The 24,901-nt window shown below is 43.1% G+C and overlaps 2 protein-coding genes across 2 annotated transcripts; one reads left to right on the forward strand and one right to left on the reverse strand.

The window, feature by feature from the left end:
- Window positions 1-941: 941 nt before the first annotated feature.
- Window positions 942-3,585, reverse strand: LOC124118463 (cytochrome P450 2D26-like). The gene is made up of 3 exons (XM_048381162.1): window positions 3,135-3,585; window positions 1,903-2,343; window positions 942-1,190 (listed from the first exon to the last, which is right to left on the reverse strand). The coding sequence occupies exons 1-3, from the start codon at window positions 3,583-3,585 to the stop codon at window positions 1,009-1,011; spliced, it is 1,074 nt and encodes a 357-aa protein (XP_048237119.1). The 3' UTR covers window positions 942-1,008.
- An 18,697-nt stretch (window positions 3,586-22,282) lies between these two features.
- LOC124147839 (cytochrome P450 2U1-like) lies at window positions 22,283-24,901 on the forward strand. The gene is made up of 4 exons (XM_046518631.2): window positions 22,283-22,679; window positions 22,950-23,465; window positions 24,014-24,454; window positions 24,646-24,901. Exons 1-4 carry the CDS (start codon window positions 22,298-22,300, stop codon window positions 24,831-24,833), a joined length of 1,527 nt encoding a protein of 508 aa, XP_046374587.2. The 5' UTR covers window positions 22,283-22,297; the 3' UTR covers window positions 24,834-24,901.

A 24,901-nucleotide genomic window follows, 5' to 3' on the forward strand; every position in this document is an offset into this window, starting at 1 on the left:
CCCGACCGCCCCTGTCTCCTTTAGACACGTATATTAGACTATATTAATTTTAGTGACAATGATTTGTTGGAAGACCATTTGTTTAACCTAACGTCAATTTAGCTTGAACAGAAAAGTACAACATTGAATAAATAGTTTATTCTGAGTTACATATAGCATATAAGGGACTGGTGTATAACTTGATTAAAGATACAGAACTAAAGGAATGAATTTAATTGACAGTTATCAGCTGGCAAAATATTAGCCTCGATATGTTTTGATTCAGATGTGTCAAACATATGTCACATGAAGTGGTGTTGATTCTTTGTTTGTTTCGTTGTTTGTTTAACGCTGCAGTCAGTAATGCTCTATATCACGCCCTGTAAAGACAGGTCTGGTTCAGTGAGTGAGTGAGTGAGTGAGTATGGTTTTACGCCGTCTTTAGCAATATTCCAGCAATATCACGACGGGGGACACCAGAAATGGGCTTCACATATTGTATCCATGTCGGGAATCGAACCCGGGTCTTCGGCGTGACGAGCGAACGCTTTAACCACTAGGCTACCCGACCGCAGTTGCAAGTATTTGATGTATAAGCAAGTCGTGGAACGTTACTCATGGAACTTTTTATGGTTATATGGAGATTACAGGCGAGGTGAGGTGAAATGGGGTTTAACGTCGCGTCCAAGAGTATTGCACTTATATCGCGACGTGCATGCACGTGTGTGTGTGTGTGGCTCTTGCACTAGACCGTCTGATGCCGATTTATAGTGCTAGCCCACTGAGATACCATGCCGAAGTTTAACATGAATACCCCACTCTGACACAGTATACTGACTCCGAGCCGACCAGTCCTTGTTTTAGCCCCTTAATGCCGAGCGCCAGACAGGGTAACAACAAGTACCATCTTTTAACGTCTTTGGTATGACGCGGCCGGGGATCGAACCCGGACCTTCCGCTCTCCGGGCAGACGCTCTACCACTAGACCACGGAGGCGGTCGACATGGAGATTACAAGACCAATGAGTAGTTATTTTGCCCTTGGTATTGCCTTCATGTTGAACTGCTGCGGGCGGTAGACGATGCCGGGCAGTCCCTGTAGAGATGGGCTCACCCCGTCTACAGGCCGGAATTCGAACTCCTGTATCATGCTGGTGGTAAAGAGGAAGAGTTCCATCCGTGCCAAGGCCTCGCCAAGGCATGCTCGGTGACCTGAAAATAACACAGAGAGAACATTAAGCTGGGGTCTGGATAATTAGGAAATATTATATACAGAAAGACTATAAACAGGCCATTATACTGACAAAAACAGGTATCGTATGTGCCGATACTTATACCGACAGATGAAGAGCTGTATAAACAGATCCTAATACTGACAGAGACAGGGATCGTATAAACAGATCCTTACGCCGACAGAGACAGGGATCATATAATAAATACAGATGCTTATGCCGACAGAGACAGGGATCATATAATATATACAGATCATTACGCCGACAGAGACAGGGATCGGATACACAGATCCTTACGCCGACAGAGACAGGGATCATATAATAAATACAGATCATTACGCCGACAGAGACAGGGATCATATAATAAATACAGATCATTACGCCGACAGAGACAGGGATCGGATACACAGATCCTTATGCCGACAGAGACAGGGATCATATAATAAATACAGATCATAATACCGACAGAGACAGAGATCGTATATACAGATCATTATGCTGACAGAGACAGGAATGGTATAGACACGTCCTTATACCGACAGAGACACATCGTATACTCGAATACGTTTACCGACAGAGAAGGGATCGTGAATTCAGTCCCCTATTAAAAACAGTATTATTTCATGTGATCTTTCAGCCTAATTTCATGCTAGATCTGAAACCTGAGTTGGGTTGCGTGTGTAAATGCTTACCGAGGGAGAACGGAATATGCTCATTCATCTTCTGAAACTTCCCTTCAGTGTCCAGAAATCTGTCTGGCCGGAAGTTCCTAGGATCGCCCCAGAGATCCGGGTCATGTAAGGCAGAGCTCAACATAGGTAATACGGTGATTCCTTCAGGGAAGGTGTATCCCCGGAACTCTACGTCATGGGGTACAGAGTGAGGCAGACTGCTTGGTATGATGTCGGCACACCTCAGTATCTCGGTAACCGTTGCCTCGACGTACGGTAAGCTGGTCTTGTCCTTCATGGAGGGTCGTCTGCTTTGCCCGACGTTTTCTAGGATCTCCTGGAAACACTTTTCTTGTACATCCGGATAATTGAGGAAATACACCAGACCCCATCGGAGGACAGTAGCTGTGGTTTCAGAGCCGGCAATGAACAGGTCTCTAAGGCATGTCTCTAGATTCCCATCTACAACATATAATCAAAGAAAATAGGAATTCTACAAATACATGTAAGACCAGTCGCCAGTCAGTGTTTCTTTAACCTCTGCATTCTCTCCTTAAAGTCGCTTTAAATGTGTTGAGGGTATTTTAATTATCTTGACTATTTTGAGTGGTCGGTTATTAAAATGTTCAAGCTAAGTAAATAGACATTCACCTGCTGGCCACTTGACAAGCAAGGATGTATTCAGATTACTTGGATAGAGAAAGGCAAATATAAATTGCCGAGATCATATTGGTTACATTCACGGGCTGTGAAGTCATGAACACCGTCGATGGTTTCGGGTGACGTGTCCTCTTACTGTATAAACTGGCGCAGTTTCTCAGACAAAAGACGCCATTAAGACCACTGTTTGTTTGAGAAAAAACATAAATCTTCTGTTTGTTTGTTTATATATTTATTTGTTAAACGCCGCACTCAGCAATATTCCAGCTATATGACAGCGGTCTGTAAATAATCGAGTCTGAACTACACAATGATACGATGACATGCATCAACCAAGTCAGCAAGTCTGACCACCCGATCCCGTTATTCGCCACTTACGACAAGCATAGTCGCCTTTTACAGCTAGCATTGGATCCTGAAGACCTATTCTACACGGATCTCCACGGGTCCATAACTCTTCGGAAACTCTGGATTACGGATGGTTAGTTCCCCCTCAATTCAAACTGGCGATACTCAAATTAACAACATTTTGTTACTGTTGCATTGATGTTCTCTGCATTTTCTAGTATGTTCAATGATTTATGAAACCTTACCACTCATATTCGTGTTTTGACCTTCCTGACGGCGCTGTTGTATGGCCTTGATATAAGCAGAGGTGAAGTTGGTGACGTTACTGTCATCGTAGTTGTTCCTGTTGTCTTCAATAAACGGACGAATTATTTCTTTATCAATCATAGATATATTTCGAAGAGTTTGCTTAAATTTGAATAAGTCCCCCGGTAAATAGCGAACAATGGGCAAAACGTTGAGGACATTGGCTGTGCCAATGTTTCTGATGTTCTCGTCCAGGCATTTCATAAACTTGACAAACAAAGGATCGGTGTATTCAAACCGTTTTCCGGAAACCACAGAACTGATGATGTTCGCTACAGCGTTGTTGAGAACGCGGTTACAATTGAAGTCCGTGTGGACACATTCGTGGATGGCCTGAAGAAAGAACGATAACTCTTCCTGTATTGCATCCTCGAGAATGGTTTTGCTCATTCCGAATTATCTAAGAGTGGTAATACTAAACTTTCTATGTTCCCGCCAGGTGGCGCCCGTTGAAAACACAAGACCTACAGCAAAACAGAAGAAAAATGTATCATATATATGGATCACACACTTGAATCACGCACGCACGCACGCACGCACGCACGCACGCACGCACACAAATTGATAACAACATGAAGAAAATTTTACAAACTGACATAATACATGTACACTGCGTTACAGAGAAATACTCTTTGAATACCCGCACTACTTAGAAATGTATCTCGTCGCACACTAACGTCTCACATTAGAGCAAATGTAGAAACTTGTAGGAAATGTAGGAAAACACGGGTTAAGCATCGATTCAAGGCGTGGGGGAACGTATGTCATTTATAGCTTCATATAAGATAGTTACGCGATAAATCGCAAAGTACAATGAAGAACGAAGCTGGTTTATTTTACGATAAAACGTTGTTCTATCATGACGTCATTTCTTGAGATTCTAGCATCGCAACGCGATGACGTCGTAGACTGAACGTCGTCGTCATCTTTGAGGGAGAAGTGTCTTGTGAGTTGTGCCCCAATAAATGTAGCTTGGCAACACAGAAAAACGCCACGGCCGAACGACCGCATCCGGAAGTGGGCGAGATATGGCAATCGGAAATGGTTTTGGTTTTGGTTTGGTTTGTTGTTTAACGCCGCACTCAGCAATAGTCCAGCTATATGACGGCGGTCTGTAAATAATCGAGTCTGGACCAGACAATCCAGTGAATGATATCATGAGCATCGATCCACGCACTTGGGATTGATGACATGCTTCAACGAAGTCAGCGAGTCTGACCACCCGATCCCGCAATCGGAATTGGGAGACAATTATATATAATAGCCGTGAACATTGAAAATATCCGGGAACTACCAAACTTAGCCCCCTGTTCTTAAAATGGACATTGCCGAGGTCGGATTGTATCCATGGAGTCATCACTATTTAAATACAGGTAAATATTTTTAAAGCATGTACCTTTTACTAACATCCTTAAAGAGACTGTATGCCTACATTATGTGGATATCTCATATCAGAAATAAGGACGAGTGTGAGTTGTTTATCGTACAGTAAAACACTGCAGGAAGAATACACCAATGTACCAGGATCTTTGAATCACCTTGTCTGTGGGTTTCAGAATGGCGTTAGGTATCAACGACATGCAGCACTTTCCTCCCAGATTCCAGGTGCCGTGATTATGTTAATTGTAATATTTTACCAAGAATTATTCTTGATTTTAACGTTTGGGTGGCGTTTGTACATGTGTTTTAATGTATCATGCTCCGCTGACTTTTATCTTTTTTATGTACAAATGTACCGTAATTGTTAAACTATGTTATTTCATTAACATTTCGAAAACAAACCTTGAATTAATCTTATCCCATTACAAAGAATTTGAATAAATACGCTGCTATCAATCTTAATCTCAAGTTGTCTCTACCCAAACACCCCTATTATCATTGACAGTCTCTCCCAAACAGAGTGAGTATGGTTTTACGCCGCTTTTAGCAATATTACAGCAATATCACGGCGGGGGACACCAGAAATGGGCTTCACACATTGTACCCATGTCGGGTATCGAACCCGGGTCTTCGGCGTGACGAGCGAACGTTTTAACCACTAGGCTACCCGACCGCCCCACTCCTAAACAGATTATACGGGTTTGTGACTACACGGATTACACTGAGCCATGGAGAAACCATTCATGCATGGTAAGACAACCCAGACAAAGTGAATTAGACGTTCGATTCCCGACATGGGTACAATGTGCGAAGCCCATTTCTGGTGTCCCCCACCGTGATATTGCTGGAATATTGCTAAAAGCGGGATAAAACCATACTCACTCATTTATGTTCAAATACAATCAAATACAATACATGAACTTGTGCTTTTATACAATGTCAAACGTCAAGTGTGGGTGTATAGTGTGCTGTTGTAACTTAACATAGAAATATATTTTCCTTCTGTTGCTCAGTGATTGTAACCTAATGAGCTTGTGATATTTGTATGTTGTAGGTTTTTCCTTATTGTCTACGTTGAGATGGAATAAAACATGAATTGACACTCAACCTCGTGTCATATTTGCTGCCCCACATATATGTTTGCCTTCTGTTCATGTTGGATCACCAAACCTCTGTGACAGAACAGAAATTTATTCACTCACTTATTTGGCAGAAAAATCTAGAAAGTTTCCTTAATATAATGGCTTTTTGCTTAAATAAATTTATCATATTGAACATAGAAGGCCTCTTAAGCATTATAATGGCAATAGTTTCATTTTTACATCTCCAAAGTATTCATAAACAAATAAATAGTGATACTCGTCTCTAATAGCATTATATTAGCAAAAGAAACATTTTCTCTCTAACAGACGTATACACAAAGAAAAAAGTTAAGCACACCCCTATTTCTGAACCGTGACAATGGCAAAAATCATGGCACGGGATGACTGATCACTGGAGCTGGGCGATACCAATGTCATCTGATAGAACAAACATTTGACAACAAATAAAGAAGATATTGGTGAGTGGTGATTGAAATTTACTGACAAAAACATCATGGTTACACAGGTACTGTTTTTGACTTTAGACAATACCTTAAAAAGTATGGAGCTGCATGATTACGTAAACGAGTTACGTTTGATGTTTCATGTAAAAATGTTCCTTAAACTCTCTACTTGACATGACACGTGAAACAGATCAGTAGGGGTATAACGGCAAAGTGCCCGGATGACGCATACCACCCTACGTCTCATGCCTCCAGTCAGACGTTGGATCTGTTGATGGGTCAACAACCACTCCTGATGCCATGCTGCTTCCAATTGGCGTAAATCTTGTACAGGGGGGTCTCGTGCCTGTATGCGCTGCCCCAGAATATCCCAAACATGTTCAAGGGGGTTCAAATCTGGGCTCATTGCTGGCCAAGGTAGAGTCGTTATTGCGTTGGCTCTCGTTTAAACCACGACTGCATGAGAACGATGAGGCCTGGCATTGTTATCCATGTACTGAGGTCTAGTAGCAAGGGTGTGGTTGTCAAAATGAGGAACGACAAGTGGCCTCAAAACGTCCCGGATGTACTGAGACCCAGTTAAGTTTCCCCTTATGGTGACCAAATCCAACCTGCAATGATGAGAGATACACCCCCAAACCATTACCGAGCCCCCGCCGTATGTAACAGTCGGTTTAATGTTCCTGGGGGTGTAGGCCGGGTTCCGGTGCCTCCAAACCCTCGTTCTTCCATCAGTAACGTGGAGCAGAAAGCGACTTTCGTCTGACCAATGGGTCCGTCTCCAAGTTCACAGATTCCAGTTCTGTCGGGCAAAGTTCTGTCACATTACCGGTCTGAAGATGTTTCTCGACCAAACGGCTTACGGCAGTGTGATAATACCCCAAATTCCGATCGATGGCATTACAAGACATGCCTGCGTTATGCATGCCGAATATTTGCTATCTTGTGGCGTTTGATAATCGCCTTCGTGCCATGGTCACACAATGTCATGGAGTAACTGTTTAAAACCGAGCTTAAGAAAGCAACTTTAACGTTTGGATATACTGCTTTTAGAGATACTCGAGGGTAGCATGCTGCACGGGCATACCATGCATGGCACGAAAGATTTCGTCACGCACGACTGATTACATCCACTCGAGAAAACAAAATACTTCCCGTAATTATATCTTTCCTGACTGTTATAAATATTGGGACCAAACAATAATGAAACACATTTGGGTGTGCTGAACGTTTTTCTTTGTGTATATTTGGTGCCACCGACCAAGCTCAACTGGTAGTCGCTGGTTTGAAAGTCTGTATTGTATTAAAGTGAAAATACTTTTATGGGGCAATTTTTGTTAAAAAAAACAAACCATATTTAATAATATCGATTATCTTATAGAATTTACCCTTAGATGAGGTCGTCACGATGTGGCTGAAAGATTGGCGATGTGACGTTAAATAATAACTCACTGACTCACCTCAGATGAGGAGTTTAGATGTGGTCGTCACGATGTGGCTGAAAGATTGGCGATGTGACGTTAAATAATAACTCACTGATTCACCTCAGGTGAGGAGTCGATGTCAGACCTCCAATGTTGAACTTGCATGTGCACTTGCCCCTCACGAGGTCAGAGCTTCATTATATAAGAGTCCGGGTGTTCTCGAGAGGTAGACTGGACTATGGTGTGTTTTAATGAGGTGCTTTGTTGTGAGCATCGCCAAGCTCTGGAATGCCACATGCGCCTCATATAAGAGTTGAATAGTCAGTGTACCCTTATCTGCTGGGCTTTCGTGTTTATCACTGAGTATTCAGTTTGCAGTGTCATTTGCCATTTGCCAGTGTGTGGCAGGATCATTTATGTACATACTTTTAATTAAGATTTATTAGTAAGTAGTAAGGTTATATGGCCTTGTTACCATTTTAACTAATTAGTTTCTTACGATATTTATATTATAAGAATATATTATTAGTTATAATATTAGTTATGTTTTATACCTTAGTATTTTATACCTTAAACATTCATTCCATAGCTCTGTAACATTAAGTAAGCTTACCCTCAGTCTAACTTCCACTAATTGTCACACTGCATGCTTTTGACTTACAGCACTCTTTGCCCCGGCCCAGTCTATTGTCTTGTTGATAGGCCAAGCTGGCCATAGCTACAGCAATGTTTATTGTTGAATTTAAAAGATCAGTTGCTATTTGTTACCTCAAGGAAACACCATAGACTCAGCGAGATTTATTGCCGATTTCTTATCATGTGAGAATTTGGATTTGTGAAAGGATTTATTCATATTTGAGATTGAAATGAAGTGCGTACATTCGCACCTATAATACAATAAACGTCATCAGCCTCACCCCCCTCAGCTGTTTGTGATTATTTGGCCAGTAGGACACCTACTCCACTATCGGCCAACACAAGCACGGTTACATTGGAGCCCCCAGTGAGGACCAAGATAGACGTTGCTACCACCACCAAGTGCCATTTCGTGGACACCCAGGATCACTCCCCGGATTGTGCCAACATATGATGTGCCTGTGCGTTGGTAGATACATGTATGTGTGACTTTTGACTATTTATTATAATATGTGACTATTGCTGTTTATACAGCTGATTACTTATACTGTGTACAGACTCTATGAAGATTGTGCTGCAGCCTCACGTGACATATGAAATCAACAACTGTGTTTTCATCCCCTCCACATCTGTGATGTTACTCTGATTACTTGTATCAATAGGAGCGCTCCGACTAAGTACTTTCTTAGTTAGTTACTTAGTTAGTTAGTTAGTTAGTTAGTTACTTAGTTAGTTACTTAGTTAGTTACTTAGTTAGTTCCCATATTTATTATCAGACTTAATCTCTTTGTGTTCTTCTTAGTGTCGTTATATAAGTGAAATAATCTTGAACGCGACGCTGTACCCTATCCCACCTGAATTCTTATTTTATTTAGATTTAGTATTAGTTATTTCATATTTCTCGCATCAATTACAATAACAGCCAGTATCTGTCTGTGTGTATGAATGAATGATGTGCTAAGGCAACCTATAAGGGTTTTGTAAAACTAAACTATTTAACTACCTAAACTACCTATCTAAACTTTTTTATAACTAAATAAACTGTTAGGTATGTTGTGTTAGATTACGTGTGATTTATTTGTTTTAGTCCTGGTGCTTGCTGATAACAGGGTAATGTATGTTATAGTTCTGTAAATATTTGATATTGTAGGTTCTGTGTTCAGTGTTGTTTCTTTCTCTTAGGTTGTTGGTGCGATTGTTTTATGTTGTAGGGAAAGTTCATTGATCCTGTTAGCCCCATACCCGCCTCCAATTGCGCGCGTCTGCTTACGATTTGCACTGCCACTATTTGCACGAATAATATTTGTTACTAATCATTAGTTGCATCTTAGCATTATTTAGGTTTATTTAGCATTATTTTAGTGTTATTCCTTATCTAAGGGTTAGTCAGCTCAGGTAAATTTGTGTTTACTGTAAATAAGTACTGTAAAGGGTACATATTTTGCCGGTAAGCCACAAGGTATCCTGTTTGGTAAGTTGCTAACCTATTCCATAGCCTATTTTATTCATGGTTATCCATCATCTTCCACCGTAGCTTTAGTGTACACATGAATGTGTGCATTATACTTCTCTTGGGCTTGGTACATCCAGTTCGTATATCATTTGTATACTGTATAGTATACTAATCAACAGTATAGTCTCATTTATTAAGCCTCTCACACTACACTTCTTCATGTGAGAATACATTTTTCCCTTGTTTTTTTAACAAGGAATGATTTTGTCTTTGGCGCTTCAATTCCACATTACCCCGGTGTATTCACTGGTAGCAATTATCTATTTACTCGGAAATTCTGCTTCTCATACTTCAGTATGGCAACACAAAATATGTCACCGGAGGAGATGGATCAGTTGGTTTCTTCTTTGAATAAGTTAGGTTTACAACCTAAAGCTGAAACACCTGAAGATTTACTGCAATGGATCACCGAGGTAGGTAGGCATAATCAAGAACAGGAGGAACCAACAGCAACTGCTACTATCCCTTCTCTACCCACTACCGCCACCTTAGCTAAGAGTCCACAGCTACCATACTTCTCAGGTGACAGGAAGGGAGATGCCAACTTTGATCAGTGGATGCACGAGTACACATGTATGTGTTCCCACTACTCCACGGACATTGTCCTGGAAGCAGTCAGGCGCTCACTTCGCGGCAAGGCGGCCAGAGTTGCTATGCACGTGGACAAGAATGCCCCACTGGATGCCCTCATCAACAAGCTGGATAGTGTATTTGGCAATATACACACAGAGCACAACATCATGGCGCAGTTCTACACGGCCAAGCAAAGGGACAATGAGACTGTAGCTGAATGGTCCTGCCGTCTGGAGGATATTCTCAGCCAAGGAGTTATTCTTGGTAAGGTTCAACCTAGCGACACGGAACAGATTCTTCGGGATACCTTGTGGACTGGCCTCCGTGCCGATTTGAAGGATCTAACTAGCCATAAAGCAGACCAGGATGAGCCATATGAGAACTTCCTCAGGTACCTCCGCCAAGTTGAAGATGACCTGCTGCAGAGGAAATCAATGAAGAAGACTTGCACCATCAACAAGACTACTGTTACCCCAGACAACTCAGAACTCAAGGAGATCAAAGGCCTTTTGAAATCTATGTCTACAGAGATAGCGACCCTCAAGGCACAAGTAGGTAGGACTGACAGGCCAGGATGCACCCCAAATCAGGAACTGCCATCTTTAGATCAAGGTCAAGGTCACGGTCAACAATGGCAGATGCCCCCTAGGCAATGGACACAGCCTCCAAGGACAAGAGGACGTCAACCCTTCGGACGGTACCCGACTGGCCGTGGGACACCAACCTGGTTCCAGGGACCACAGACCTTTGAAGACATCCCAAGATGTTACAGATGTGGGCAGCCTGGACATATTCAGAGGGGATGCAGAGCAATCATAGACGGAGACACTTTAAACTACCGAAGGCCTATGGGAAGGGGCGGACCATGGGCCTAAGAAGCGTCAACAACCAGCAGATAACAGCCGATTTAGTGGGAGACCCAACAGAGAGTAATATTACCATCAATGGAGTCAAGTGTAAGGCGTTACTGGACACAGGAGCAACCATTTCATCTATATCAGAGACATTCTACAGGCAGAACTTCCCTGGTGTTCCACTTGAACCCTTGAAGCACATGCTACATGTAGAATGCGCCGATGGAGAACTCCTGCAGTACAGCGGACTAATTGTTGTAGACTTGGAGGGGACCGGAAGCGCATCGACTAAGATACACTCTATGCTGCTTGTCGTGCCTGAAAGTGCTTACAACAAGAAAATACCAGTCACTCTAGGAACCAACATTCTGTCCATTTACCTGACTCAGTGCAAGGACCTTTATGGACCAAGGTTTCTACAGCAAGCCGACCTGCACACACCTTTGTACCTAGCTTTTTGCAGCATTTTGATAAAGGGGAGAGAACTTGCAAAGAACAATTACTCAGTTGGCAAAGTAAGAAGTGCTGAACAAGACCGCAAGATTATCCCAGCTAACAGTGAAATCCACATCGCCGGTTATGTTGACAGACCCCTACCTTATAAGCCAACTCATGCCACTGTCCAGCCAACCCAAGGATCAAATATTCCTAATGACCTTGACATTGTACCAACCTTAGTCTCTTATGATGGAAGTGGACAGAAGATACTTGTTGATGTACGCGTCTCCAATCTTACAACCCGCTCAGTATCTATTCCAAGCCGTGCTCTTCTTTGTGAGTTGCAAGTTGTGAAGTTGGAAGGCATACCACAGACCTCTTCATCATCAAATACATCTAAAGATGCCACTGTCTTAGACCTCATGGACTTCAACGAATCAGCCGTGTCAGAAGAAGAACTTGCACAGGGAAAACAAGTCATCAAAGATTACTTGGATGTATTTTCCACTGGAGACACTGACTTGGGACACACGGACAGGGTACGTCATCGGATTGAACTTACAGATGACATGCCATTCAAACAGCGTTACAGAAGAGTACCACCAGCCATGTACGAGGAAGTCAAGGAACATCTGAACCAACTTCTACTTTGTGGAGTCATCAGACGCTCTCATTCTCCATGGTCTTCAAATGTCGTACTAGTCCGTAAGAAGTCAGGAAAACTTAGACTTTGCGTCGATTTTCGCCAGCTGAACCAACAGACCATTAAGGACAGCTATGCAATTCCCAGAATTGAAGAAATGTTTGAAGCCCTCGCAGGATCTAAGTTCTATAGCACCCTGGACATGAAGAGTGGCTACCACCAAGTAGAAATAGAGGAGACACACAAGGAACGAACTGCCTTCACCGTCGGACCCATGGGATTTTATGAATATAATCGTATGCCCTTCGGATTGTGCAACAGTCCAGCGACCTACCAAAGACTCATGAACGAGTGTTTTGACGGCTTGCATCTAAAGATATGTCTAATATACTTGGATGATATAATTATCTTCTCATCGACAATCGAAGAACATCTTGATCGATTGAGACAAGTTCTACAGCGCATCTGAGAGACAGGATTGAAGCTTTCACCAGAGAAATGCTCTTTCTTCAAGAAGAAATCAAGTTTCTAGGCCATGTTGTTTCTGGAGAAGGCATATCAGCTGATCCTGAAAAGGTGGAAAAGATTCTGAATTGGCCGAGACCTACCAATGGTTCAGAAGATAGACAATTCCTTGGATTCGCAGGATACTATCGGAAATTCGTGAAGGATTTTGCCAAGATTGCCAAGCCATTATCCTCACTGATGCCACATGGGAAATCCAAGAAGTCCAAGAATTCACTTGATCAACCATGGCAATGGAAAGAAGAACAAGAACAAGCCTTCGAACAACTCAAGACATTACTGGCTTCACCACCTATCCTTGCATACCCGGATTACAGCCAGCCATTCGAGTTGCATACAGATGCTAGTGGACGAGGACTTGGCGCAGTGTTGTATCAGGAACAAGATGGAGCAAAGAGGGTTATCAGCTATGCAAGCAGAGGACTTACCAAGTCAGAAACCAACTACTCAGCCCATCGACTGGAGTTCCTCGCGCTGAAGTGGGCGGTCAGCGAGAAGTTCCACGACTATCTCTTTGGAGCAAGATTTACAGTGCTGACTGATAACAACCCCCTTACCTACGTCCTCACCAGTGCCAAGTTGGATGCTACAGGTCACCGATGGTTAGCAACTCTCTCTGCTTATGACTTTGACATCCACTACAGACCTGGAATGAAGAACACTGATGCAGATACATTATCTCGACTGCCAGACTTAGAACACAAAGAAGACATCTCTATGGATTCTGTAAAGGCCATCTGTGGTGTTGTTCACGCCCAACCGTTTGTAGAATCTCTATGTCTCTCCGCAAGTTCAGTGGATAAGGATCTTCACACGACAGCACATGACCTACGTGGAATGACTGACAGGGATTGGCGTATGGCACAAGCTACAGATACAACTTTACCTTCTTGGATACAGGCAGTACGTAACCAGAAGAAGCCAAGGAGACAAGACTTTCCTCATACCCTAGCCAATACCTCCTTGTATCGGAGCTTCCACTCGCTGGTACTTCAACGTGGGATATTGTATCGCCAGATCAAAGTGGACGGAATTACAAAAGATCTACCATCTAACTTCATCAATGATGTGTTACAAGGCCTCCACAATGATATTGGACACCCTGGACGTGATCGAACCCTTTCATTAGTTCATGACAGATTTTACTGGCCAGGCATGCAAGCTGATACAATGGACTGGATTAAGAACTGCGACAGATGTCTCAGGAGGAAAACACCGACTAATATCCGGGCACCTCTAGTTTCCATCACCACATCACAGCCATTGGAGTTAGTCTGCATGGATTTTCTCACCCTAGAAACTTCAAAGGGAGGATATCAACATGTGCTCGTGATCACAGATCATTTCACGAGGTATGCATTAGCAGTGCCAACCAAGAATACAACAGCCAGGACCACTGCAGAAGCATTCTGCAAGAACTTTGTTCTCCACTATGGAATGCCCATGCGAATTCACAGCGACCAAGTAGCCAACTTTATGAGTCGAATGATTAAGGAACTGTGCAGCATCTTGGGCATATCCCAGTCAAGAACCACACCATACCATCCAATGTGTAATGGGATGACAGAACGCTTCAACAGGACTCTGCTCAACATGCTTGGGACACTGAAGCCAGATCAGAAGTACGACCGGAAAGGATTTGTCGGTCCACTTGTTCATGCATACAATGCAACAAGACATGAATCAACGGGCTACTCCCCATTTTACCTGATGTTTGGTAGAAAAGCACGACTACCCATCGACCTTGCCTTTGGTATTGAGATTAACAAGGACAAGCAGACACTGACGTCCTATGTCAAAGCCCTGAAGACAAGGTTGGAACAGAGCTACAAGATCGCCACATCTGCATCAAGGGAAGCCCAGAAGAAACAGAAGACAGGGTATGATGTCAAAGCCAGAGGTGCAACAGTCCAGTCTGGAGATCGCGTCCTGGTGAAGATTCTAGCCTTTGAGGGAAAGCACAAGCTCTCTGACAAGTGGGAAGAGGATCCGTACGTAGTTCTTTCTCAGCCAAACCTGGGCATACCAGTGTTTGTTGTGAAGAAAGAAAACGGAGAAGGAAGGAACAGAACTTTACATCGTAACCTCCTCTTACCCATAGGATCTTTACCAGTTGAGAGAATTGAAGAAGTGCCAACAGCTCCGACTCCAGGACCAGAGAACCCTAAAGAACCAGCAACAGAGACAGAAACATCAGTGTCGGATCAAGATGAGCGTGGGTCCATCTCAAGCCTGCTTGTTGAACTTCCAACGGAGCCTGATGATACCACTGTCATCAACGCAGAATCCTTGGAACGAGATTCTACCTCACAGTTGGAGGGTGACGATCTGACAACTGGAGAGGTAGGCAGCCATTCTTCTGGTGGCGACGGCCACATGCCACGGGAGTCAGAGAACCCTGGTACAGGAGAAACGGATGCAAGAGAAGAAGAAGCAGCAGATGCTAATGTCAGTGAAGAACAGGACACAGACCCAGTGGTAGGAGCCACTGCTCCTGTCCCATCAGATGACCGACCAAGGCCAAGACCCAAGCCACCACCAAGGAAATCACTCCGGCAGAGACGGCCACCGGAGTGGCAGCGCTCAGGAGATTATGTGATGAGTCAGACAACATCAACGGACAGGGATGATCGAACTCAACTAATCGAACAGCTTGCGGCTGCTGGCATCTTTCTTAGTAATGGGATAAGATTAATTCAAGGTTTGTTTTCGAAATGTTAGTGAAATAACATAGTTAACAATTACGGTACATTTGTACATAAAAAAGATAAAAGTCAGCGGAGCATGATACATTAAAACACATGTACAAACGCCACCCAAACGTTAAAATCAAGAATAATTCTTGGTAAAATATTACAATTAACATAATCACGGCACCTGGAATCTGGGAGGAAAGTGCTGCATGTCGTTGATGCCTACCGCCATTCTGAAACCCACAGACAAGGTGATTCAAAGATCCTGGTACATTGGTGTATTCTTCCTGCAGTGTTTTACTGTACGATAAACAACTCCCACTCGTCCTTATTTCTGATATGAGATATCCACATAATGTAGGCATACAGTCTCTTTAAGGATGTTAGTAAAAGGTACATGCTTTAAAAATATTGACCTGTATTTAAATAGTGATGACTCCATGGATACAATCCGACCTCGGCAATGTCCATTTTAAGAACAGGGGGCTAAGTTTGGTAGTTCCCGGATATTTTCAATGTTCACGGCTATTATATATAATTGTCTCCCAATTCCGATTGCGGGATCGGGTGGTCAGACTCGCTGACTTCGTTGAAGCATGTCATCAATCCCAAGTGCGTGGATCGATGCTCATGATATCATTCACTGGATTGTCTGGCCCAGACTCGATTATTTACAGACCGCCGTCATATAGCTGGACTATTGCTGAGTGCGGCGTTAAACAACAAACCAAACCAAAACCAAAACAATTTCCGATTGCCATATCTCGCCCACTTTCGGATGCGGTCGTTCGGCCGTGGCGTTTTTCTGTGTTGCCAAGCTACATTTATTGGGGCACAACTCACAAGACACTTCTCCCTCAAAGATGACGACGACGTTCAGTCTACGACGTCATCGCGTTGCGATGCTAGAATCTCAAGAAATGACGTCATGATAGAACAACGTTTTATCGTAAAATAAACCACGCTTCGTTCTTCATTGTACTTTGCGATTTATCGCGTAACTATCTTATATGAAGCTATAAATGACATACGTTCCCCCACGCCTTGAATCGATGCTTAACCCGTGTTTTCCTACATTTCCTACAAGTTTCTACATTTGCTCTAATGTGAGACGTTTGTGTGCGACGAGATACATTTCTAAGTAGTGCGGGTATTCAAAGAGTAATTCTGTAATGCAGTGAACATGTATTATGTCAGTTTGTAAAATTTCCTTCATGTTCTTATCAATTTTTGTGCGTGCATGCGTGCGTGCGTGATTCAAGTGTGTGATACATGTATATGATACACTTTTATGACACATTTATATGATACATTTTTCTTCTGTTTTGCTGTAGGTCTTGTGTTTTCAACGGGCGCCGCCTGGCGGGAACATAGAAAGTTTAGTATTACCACTCTTAGATAATTCGGAATGGGCAAAACCATTCTCGAGGATGCAATACAGGAAGAGTTATCGTTCTTTCTTCAGGCCATCCACGAATGTGTCCACACGGACTTCAATTGTAACCGCGTTCTCAACAACGCTGTAGCGAACATCATCAGTTCTGTGGTTTCCGGAAAACGGTTTGAATACACCGATCCTTTGTTTGTCAAGTTTATGAAATGCCTGGACGAGAACATCAGAAACATTGGCACAGCCAATGTCCTCAACGTTTTGCCCATTGTTCGCTATTTACCGGGGGACTTATTCAAATTTAAGCAAACTCTTCGAAATATATCTATGATTGATAAAGAAATAATTCGTCCGTTTATTGAAGACAACAGGAACAACTACGATGACAGTAACGTCACCAACTTCACCTCTGCTTATATCAAGGCCATACAACGGCGCCGTCAGGAAGGTCAAGACACGAATATGAGTGGTGAGGTTTCATAAATCATCGAACATACTAGAAAATGCAGAGAACATCAATGCAACAGTAACAAAATGTTGTTAATTTGAGTATCGCCAGTTTGAATTGAGGGGGAACTAACCATCCGTAATCCAGAGTTTCCGAAGAGTTATGGACCCGTGGAGATCCGTGTAGAATAGGTCTTCAGGATTCAATGCTAGCTGAAAAGGCGACTATGCTTGTCGTAAGTGGCGAATAACGGGATCGGGTGGTCAGGCTCGCTGACTTGGTTGATGCATGTCATCGTATCCCAATTGTGTGGATCGATGCTCATGATATCAATCACTGGATTGTGTAGTTCAGACTCGATTATTTACAGACCACTGTCATATAGCTGGAATATTGCTGAGTGCGGCGTTTAACAAATAAATAAATTAACAAACAAACAAAATATTTATGTTTTTTCTCAAACAAACAGTGGTCTTAATGGCGTCTTTTGTCTGAGAAACTGCGCCAGTTTATACCGTAAGAGGACACGTCACCCGAAACCATCGACGGTGTTCATGACTTCACAGCCCGTGAATGTAACCAATATGATCTCGGCAATTTATATTTGCCTTTCTCGATCCAAGTAATCTGAATCCATCCTTGCTAGTCAAGTGGCCAGCAGGTGAATGTCTATTTACTTAGCTTGAACAATTTAATAACCGACCACTCAAAATAGTCAAGATAATTAAAATACCCTCAACACATTTAAAGCGACTTTAAGGAGAGAATGCAGTGGTTAAAGAAACACTGACTGGCGACTGGTTTTACATGTATTTTTAGAATTCCTATTTTCTTTGATTATATGTTGTAGATGGGAATCTAGAGACGTGCCTTAGAGACCTGTTCATTGCCGGCTCTGAAACCACAGCTACTGTCCTCCGATGGGGTCTGGTGTATTTCCTCAATTATCCGGATGTACAAGAAAAGTGTTTCCAGGAGATCCTAGAAAACGTCGGGCAAAGCAGACGACCCTCCATGAAGGACAAGACCAGCTTACCGTACGTCGAGGCAACGGTTACCGAGATACTGAGGTGTGCCGACATCATACCAAGCAGTCTGCCTCACTCTGTACCCCATGACGTAGAGTTCCGGGGATACACCTTCCCTGAAGGAATCACCGTATTACCTATGTTGAGCTCTGCCCTACATGACCCGGATTACTGGGGCGATCCTAGGAACTTCCGGCCAGACAGATTTCTGGACACTGAAGGGAAGTTTCAGAAGATGAATGAGCATATTCCGTTCTCCCTCGGTAAGCATTTACACACGCAACCCAACTCAGGTTTCAGATCTGGCATGAAATAAGGCTGAAAGATCACATGATATATTACTGTTTTTAATAGGGGACTGAATTCACGATCCCTTCTCTGTCGGTAAACGTATTCGAGAATACGATGTGTCTCTGTCGGTATAAGGACGTGTCTATACCATTCCTGTCTCTGTCAGCATAATGATCTGTATATACGATCCCTGTCTCTTTCGGTATTATGATCTGTATTTATTATATGATCCCTGTCTCTGTCGGCATAAGGATCTGTGTATCCGATCCCTGTCTCTGTCGGCGTAATGATCTGTATTTATTATATGATCCCTGTCTCTGTCGGCATAAGGATCTGTGTATCCGATCCCTGTCTCTGTCGGCATAAGGATCTGTATTTATTATATGATCCCTGTCTATGTCGGCATAAGGATCTGTGTATCCGATCCCTGTCTCTGTCGGCGTAATGATCTGTATTTATTATATGATCCCTGTCTCTGTCGGCATAAGGATCTCTGTATCCGATCCCTGTCTCTGTCGGCGTAATGATCTGTATTTATTATATGATCCCTGTCTCTGTCGGCATAAGGATCTGTGTATCCGATCCCTGTCTCTGTCGGCGTAATGATCTGTATTTATTATATGATCCCTGTCTCTGTCGGCATAATGATCTGTATATATTATATGATCCCTGTCTCTGTCGGCATAAGCATCTGTATTTATTATATGATCCCTGTCTCTGTCGGCGTAAGGATCTGTTTATACGATCCCTGTCTCTGTCAGTATTAGGATCTGTTTATATAGCTCTTCATCTGTCGGTATAAGTATCGGCACATACGATACCTGTTTTTGTCAGTATAATGGCCTGTTTATAGTTTTTCTGTATATAATATTTCCTAATTATCCAGACCCCAGCTTAATGTTCTCTCTGTGTTATTTTCAGGTCACCGAGCATGCCTTGGCGAGGCCTTGGCACGAATGGAACTCTTCCTCTTTACCACCAGCATGATACAGGAGTTCGAATTCCGGCCTGTAGACGGGGTGAGCCCATCTCTACAGGGACTGCCCGGCATCGTCTACCGCCCGCAGCAGTTCAACATGAAGGCAATACCAAGGGCAAAATAACTACTCATTGGTCTTGTAATCTCCATGCCGACCGCCTCCGTGGTCTAGTGGTAGAGCGTCTGCCCGGAGAGCGGAAGGTCCGGGTTCGATCCCCGGCCGCGTCATACCAAAGACGTTAAAAGATGGTACTTGTTGTTACCCTGTCTGGCGCTCGGCATTAAGGGACTAAAACAAGGACTGGTCGGCTCGGAGTCAGTATACTGTGTCAGAGTGGGGTATTCATGTTAAACTTCGGCATGGTATCTCAGTGGGCTAGCACTATAAATCGGCATCAGACGGTCTAGTGCAAGAGCCACACACACACACACGTGCATGCACGTCGCGATATAAGTGCAATACTCTTGGACGCGACGTTAAACCCCATTTCACCTCACCTCGCCTGTAATCTCCATATAACCATAAAAAGTTCCATGAGTAACGTTCCACGACTTGCTTATACATCAAATACTTGCAACTGCGGTCGGGTAGCCTAGTGGTTAAAGCGTTCGCTCGTCACGCCGAAGACCCGGGTTCGATTCCCGACATGGATACAATATGTGAAGCCCATTTCTGGTGTCCCCCGTCGTGATATTGCTGGAATATTGCTAAAGACGGCGTAAAACCATACTCACTCACTCACTCACTCACTGAACCAGACTTGTCTTTACAGGGCGTGATATAGAGCATTACTGACTGCAGCGTTAAACAAACAACGAAACAAACAAAGAATCAACACCACTTCATGTGACATATGTTTGACACATCTGAATCAAAACATATCGAGGCTAATATTTTGCCAGCTGATAACTGTCAATTAAATTCATTCCTTTAGTTCTGTATCTTTAATCAAGTTATACACCAGTCCCTTATATGCTATATGTAACTCAGAATAAACTATTTATTCAATGTTGTACTTTTCTGTTCAAGCTAAATTGACGTTAGGTTATACAAATGGTCTTCCAACAAATCATTGTCACTAAAATCAATATAGTCTAATATACGTGTCTAAAGGAGACAGGGGCGGTCGGGTAGCCTAGTGGTTAAAGCGTTCGAATCCCGACATGGGTACAATGTGTGAAGCCCATTTCTGCTGTCCCCCGCCGTGATATTGCTGGAATTGCTAAAAGCGGCGTAAAACCAAACTCACTCACTCACTCACCCACTAAAGGAGACGCTATCTCGTTCTTCTTACCAAATTATTTTATGCCTATATATAGCATGAAAAAATGCAAGACGTGAACCCACGTGTATACGGAAAGAAATCATTTGTCAAAAAATGTTTATGTATTAACGTTTTTTCTGTGAATCCTTGAAAATGAACTGAACTTGGATGAAAATTATTCACATGAATTCACATTATTCACGAAAAGGTAGGAGCTGCATTAGTAAGGCCAAATTTTCCCTTCAAGGAGGTCAACGGTCCATTGTCAAAGACTCTCAGACACACTCTGTGACCTGAAAATGAATGAGTGAGTTTGCGGAAATCAAACTATTGATGTATAATACTTTGCCTGTCCCAATATTTATCACGTAAGGGTTAGTTGCAAGTTAAGGCATGATGGTATGGTTTGTTTGTTGTTTAACGTCGCAATCAGGAGGTCCAGCTATGTGACGGCGCTCTGTAAATAATCGAGTCTGGACCAGACACTCCAGTGATTGACGTTTTGAGCATCGATCCACGCAATTGGGATACGACGACATGCATCAACCAAGACTGCGAGCCTGACCACCCGATCCCGTTATTCGCCTCTTATGACAAGCATAGTCACCTTTTACGTCAAGAATGGGTTGCTGAAGACCTGAAGTACAATTTGGCCGCTTGTACTTGTCCGGACTTTTGCCGATTTTATTGTACTTGCCCACTGAGATACCATGCCGCTGTTTATTCCGAGCGCAAGAAATACTACCTTTTAGAGTTTCCCTATATGTCTCAGTTGTCAATAGTGAATTTGGCATGGTAGATAATATTGGCATTGGGCACAATAGAAACTACGGATAAACACTCTTCTTTTTTTCAGTTAGCCAGTTAGAATGAAAACACTACCTATCTCAGATACAGCACACTGCTGTTATACGGATCTTCTGCGATCAGTTCAGTTTAAAATAGTTTTGGTGAAAAACAAATCACTTGACATCCATACAACTTCCTAACGAAACAACTTATCAGAGAACCTACTTTAAGCACATTATTTACTTCTCTTTGTGTTTCAGTAATACATTCTGAGGAAACTGGCACACATGTTACTGATGTGCATGCAAGTCACAATATAAGTGCAATAATCTTGGACGCGACGGTAAACTCCATTTCACCTCACATCACTATAGACGATTGGCCTCTTTATTTCTTGAATAAAGATTGATTGATTCATTGAGTCCATAAACAATACCAGTTTCATGTCTCGTGTCGTCCAACACGTGCCGCCAGTCTATGTAACCCAATTCTTCCCTGGGCCCACGTGTACTGGCACTTATCGGTGTCACCCTGAACAGGGCCCAAGGAGAACAACAACGCCACAATGACCTAGTTTACACCAAAACAACTCTCCACCTCCTAACCTCGCCTCGTGCCGGGGAACGTGTAGCGAGCGATAAAAACAAGTCAGTTTACCGTAGACACTACACACGTACGGTTGCAAGTATGGTCAGCTCCGGCTCTGCTGCAACTTTTGCAGCCATAACTCTATTGGCGGGACTGTTGATGTTTAATACATCTCTGATACTGGTGTGTATCACTGTATTACTAATTCTGTGGCTGTCAACGCGGCGTCTCCCCGGTCTTCCCCCCGGGCCCCCTCTTCTGCCACTGGTGGGCAACATTTTTCAAATGGATGCCGATCCCCGAGTGACTTTCAGCAAACTGCGACGTCAATACGGCGACATCTTCAGCGTGTACATCTTCAATGAGCCAGTTATTGTCCTGAGCGGGTACAGCGCCATCAAAGAGGCCCTTGTCAAGAATGGTGACGTTTTCTCAGAAAGACCAAAATCGTTTCTTACGGAGTTTTTTGCACGAGGCAAAGGTATGTGAAATTGTATTTTGTGATCTTTTTCTCATTGCGCTTGGAATAGGAGGTTAACAACGGAGAGGCCAGCTCGTTGTCAGTATAATGTTTCTGAATGGTGTATCCATGTTAAACTGCGGCATGGTATGTCAGTAGGCTAGTACTATAAAATCGGCAAAAGTCCGGACGAGTACAAGCAGCCAAATTACACACGTGCATACAAGTGACAATATGAGTGAAATAATCTTCAGCGCGACATTTCACCTCACCTTACTTTCACCATTTCAGGGGTAACGGGGACCTCAGGTGCCCACTGGAAAGAACAAAGAAAATTTGCTTTAACAACACTCAGAGATTTTGGGATGGGGAGGTCCCCGCTGGAGGCCAAAATACACGACGAGTTGACGGTCTTCTTGAAAGCAATTGAGGACAAGGATGGACTTGCCTTTGACTGTAAACGACTCGTGCACAACGCCGTGGCCAATATCATATGCGCTGTTTGTTTGGGGAGGCAATTCGAATATACTGATCCGAGGTTTGTAAAGTTCTTAAAATCTACAGATATAATCTTGGCGACACTCGGGGCAGCAAACATCCTGAACATGTTTCCAATTGTGAGATTTATCCCAGGAGACTTTTTCAAATTTAAAAAACTTATGCAAAATATTGCTACAGTAGAAAAGGGTGAAATTGAAAAAGATGTTGAGGAACATTTCAATAATTACGACGAAGACAATGTGGACGATTTCATCACAGCTTACATCAAGGAAATGAAACTCCGTGGGAGCGACGAGACGTTTGATAGTAAGTTGACAAAGAACTATCTTAATAACACCATACTCCATGATTATATGGAATTATATTTACATTTGAGGTTAAGCCTAAATTACTCCAGTTAGGCTCATCCCCTCTTTTCATAGAAAATAATTGCATGTTTTGAATGGAAATAGGACCGCCTCCGTGGATAGAGCGTCTGCCCGGAGAGCGGAAGGTCGTGGGTTCGATTCCCGGCCGCGTCATACCAAAAGACGTTAGAGGTGGTATCTCAGTGGGCAAAAAAACACGTGTAAATGCAAACATTTTGAACGCGACGTTAAACCCCATTTCACCTCATCTTGAATTAAAATACAATATCAATGTTAAGCAGAAACAATGTGCTTACGCAATCATATTTCTTGTAGAGAAAATATATTTCTGAAAGGAGTAAACCTGTTTCTATGCTGATGATCGTTTTGCCGTTCTCTCGTGCATCAATTGACTATTCCAGTTATGTCTGGCCCCAAAAAAATCGACTGAGTATCCACTGTATGCTGCCTTTCTGCTGATTGTCATGTTTTTTTTTGTTCTGTTAGGAGGTCACCTGGTGAAAACGGTGAGAGATTTATTCATAGCTGGAACTGAGACAACAGCGACCACAATCCGTTGGACTCTTCTTTACTTCCTGCACAACCCGGAAGTACAGGAGAAGTGTTTCAGGGAGATACAAGAACACATCGGCGAAAGTAGAAAACCTAGTATGAAGGACAAGACCAATCTTCCCTACGTCGAAGCCACCATCAGCGAGGTCCATAGATGCTCAACCATAGCCCCACTTGCAGTTCCTCACGGTGTACTCCACAACGTCCAGTTTCGGGGCTACACGTTCCCCAAGGGCGTGACTGTCCTACCAAATTTGGACTCGGTACTGCATGATCCAACTGTGTGGGGTGATCCACAAAACTTCAGACCCGAGCGATTTCTAGATGACCAAGGGAAGTACCTGAAGAGAGATGAGTTCATCCCCTTCTCTATGGGTAATTATGCAGTTACATTTCACACAAACCATGCTGTAACATTTCTTCACATTAACGGTCGACAAATATCAAAGGTAAAGCTTATCTCATCATGAACTGGCAACTCACTCGTATATGATAACTTTGAGACAGGCAACAATGACACTACTTCAGATTGATTTGCGCTATCTCACTAACTCATTTATCTTCAGGTCGCAGAGTGTGTCCTGGAGAGTCCTTGGCCCGTATGGAGTTGTTCCTGTTCTTGGTGGCCATGATACAGAAGTTCCAGTTCCTCCCAGACGATGGACCGTTAACACCTTTGAAAGGAATACTTGGCATTACCAATGCAGCTCCCACCTTTACGATTCGGGCTGTACCAAGGGCCATGTGTAAATGATATCCCAGATCAGTTGAAGCCCTTCAAGGCTTTCCAGATAAAAACATTAAAACATAAACATGTTTTGA

The sequence above is a fragment of the Haliotis rufescens genome, unplaced genomic scaffold (assembly GCF_023055435.1).
Source record: "Haliotis rufescens isolate VD_foot unplaced genomic scaffold, xgHalRufe1.0.p SCAF_1, whole genome shotgun sequence".
In the NCBI taxonomy this organism is placed as follows: domain Eukaryota; kingdom Metazoa; phylum Mollusca; class Gastropoda; order Lepetellida; family Haliotidae; genus Haliotis; species Haliotis rufescens.

Bases quoted from the DNA above. Each gene is read 5' to 3' on its own strand.
- LOC124118463 (XM_048381162.1), bottom strand. From the start codon at position 3,585: ATGAGCAAAACCATTCTCGAGGATGCAATACAGGAAGAGTTATCGTTC. The intron at 2,344-3,134 runs GTAAGGTTTCAT...TATATGTTGTAG, and splicing joins TCAAAACACGAATATGAGTG to ATGGGAATCTAGAGACATGC. The intron at 1,191-1,902 runs GTAAGCATTTAC...TGTTATTTTCAG, and splicing joins GCATATTCCGTTCTCCCTCG to GTCACCGAGCATGCCTTGGC.
- LOC124147839 (XM_046518631.2), top strand. From the start codon at position 22,298: ATGGTCAGCTCCGGCTCTGCTGCAACTTTTGCAGCCATAACTCTATTG. The intron at 23,466-24,013 runs GTAAGTTGACAA...TTGTTCTGTTAG, and splicing joins GAGCGACGAGACGTTTGATA to GAGGTCACCTGGTGAAAACG. The intron at 24,455-24,645 runs GTAATTATGCAG...ATTTATCTTCAG, and splicing joins GTTCATCCCCTTCTCTATGG to GTCGCAGAGTGTGTCCTGGA.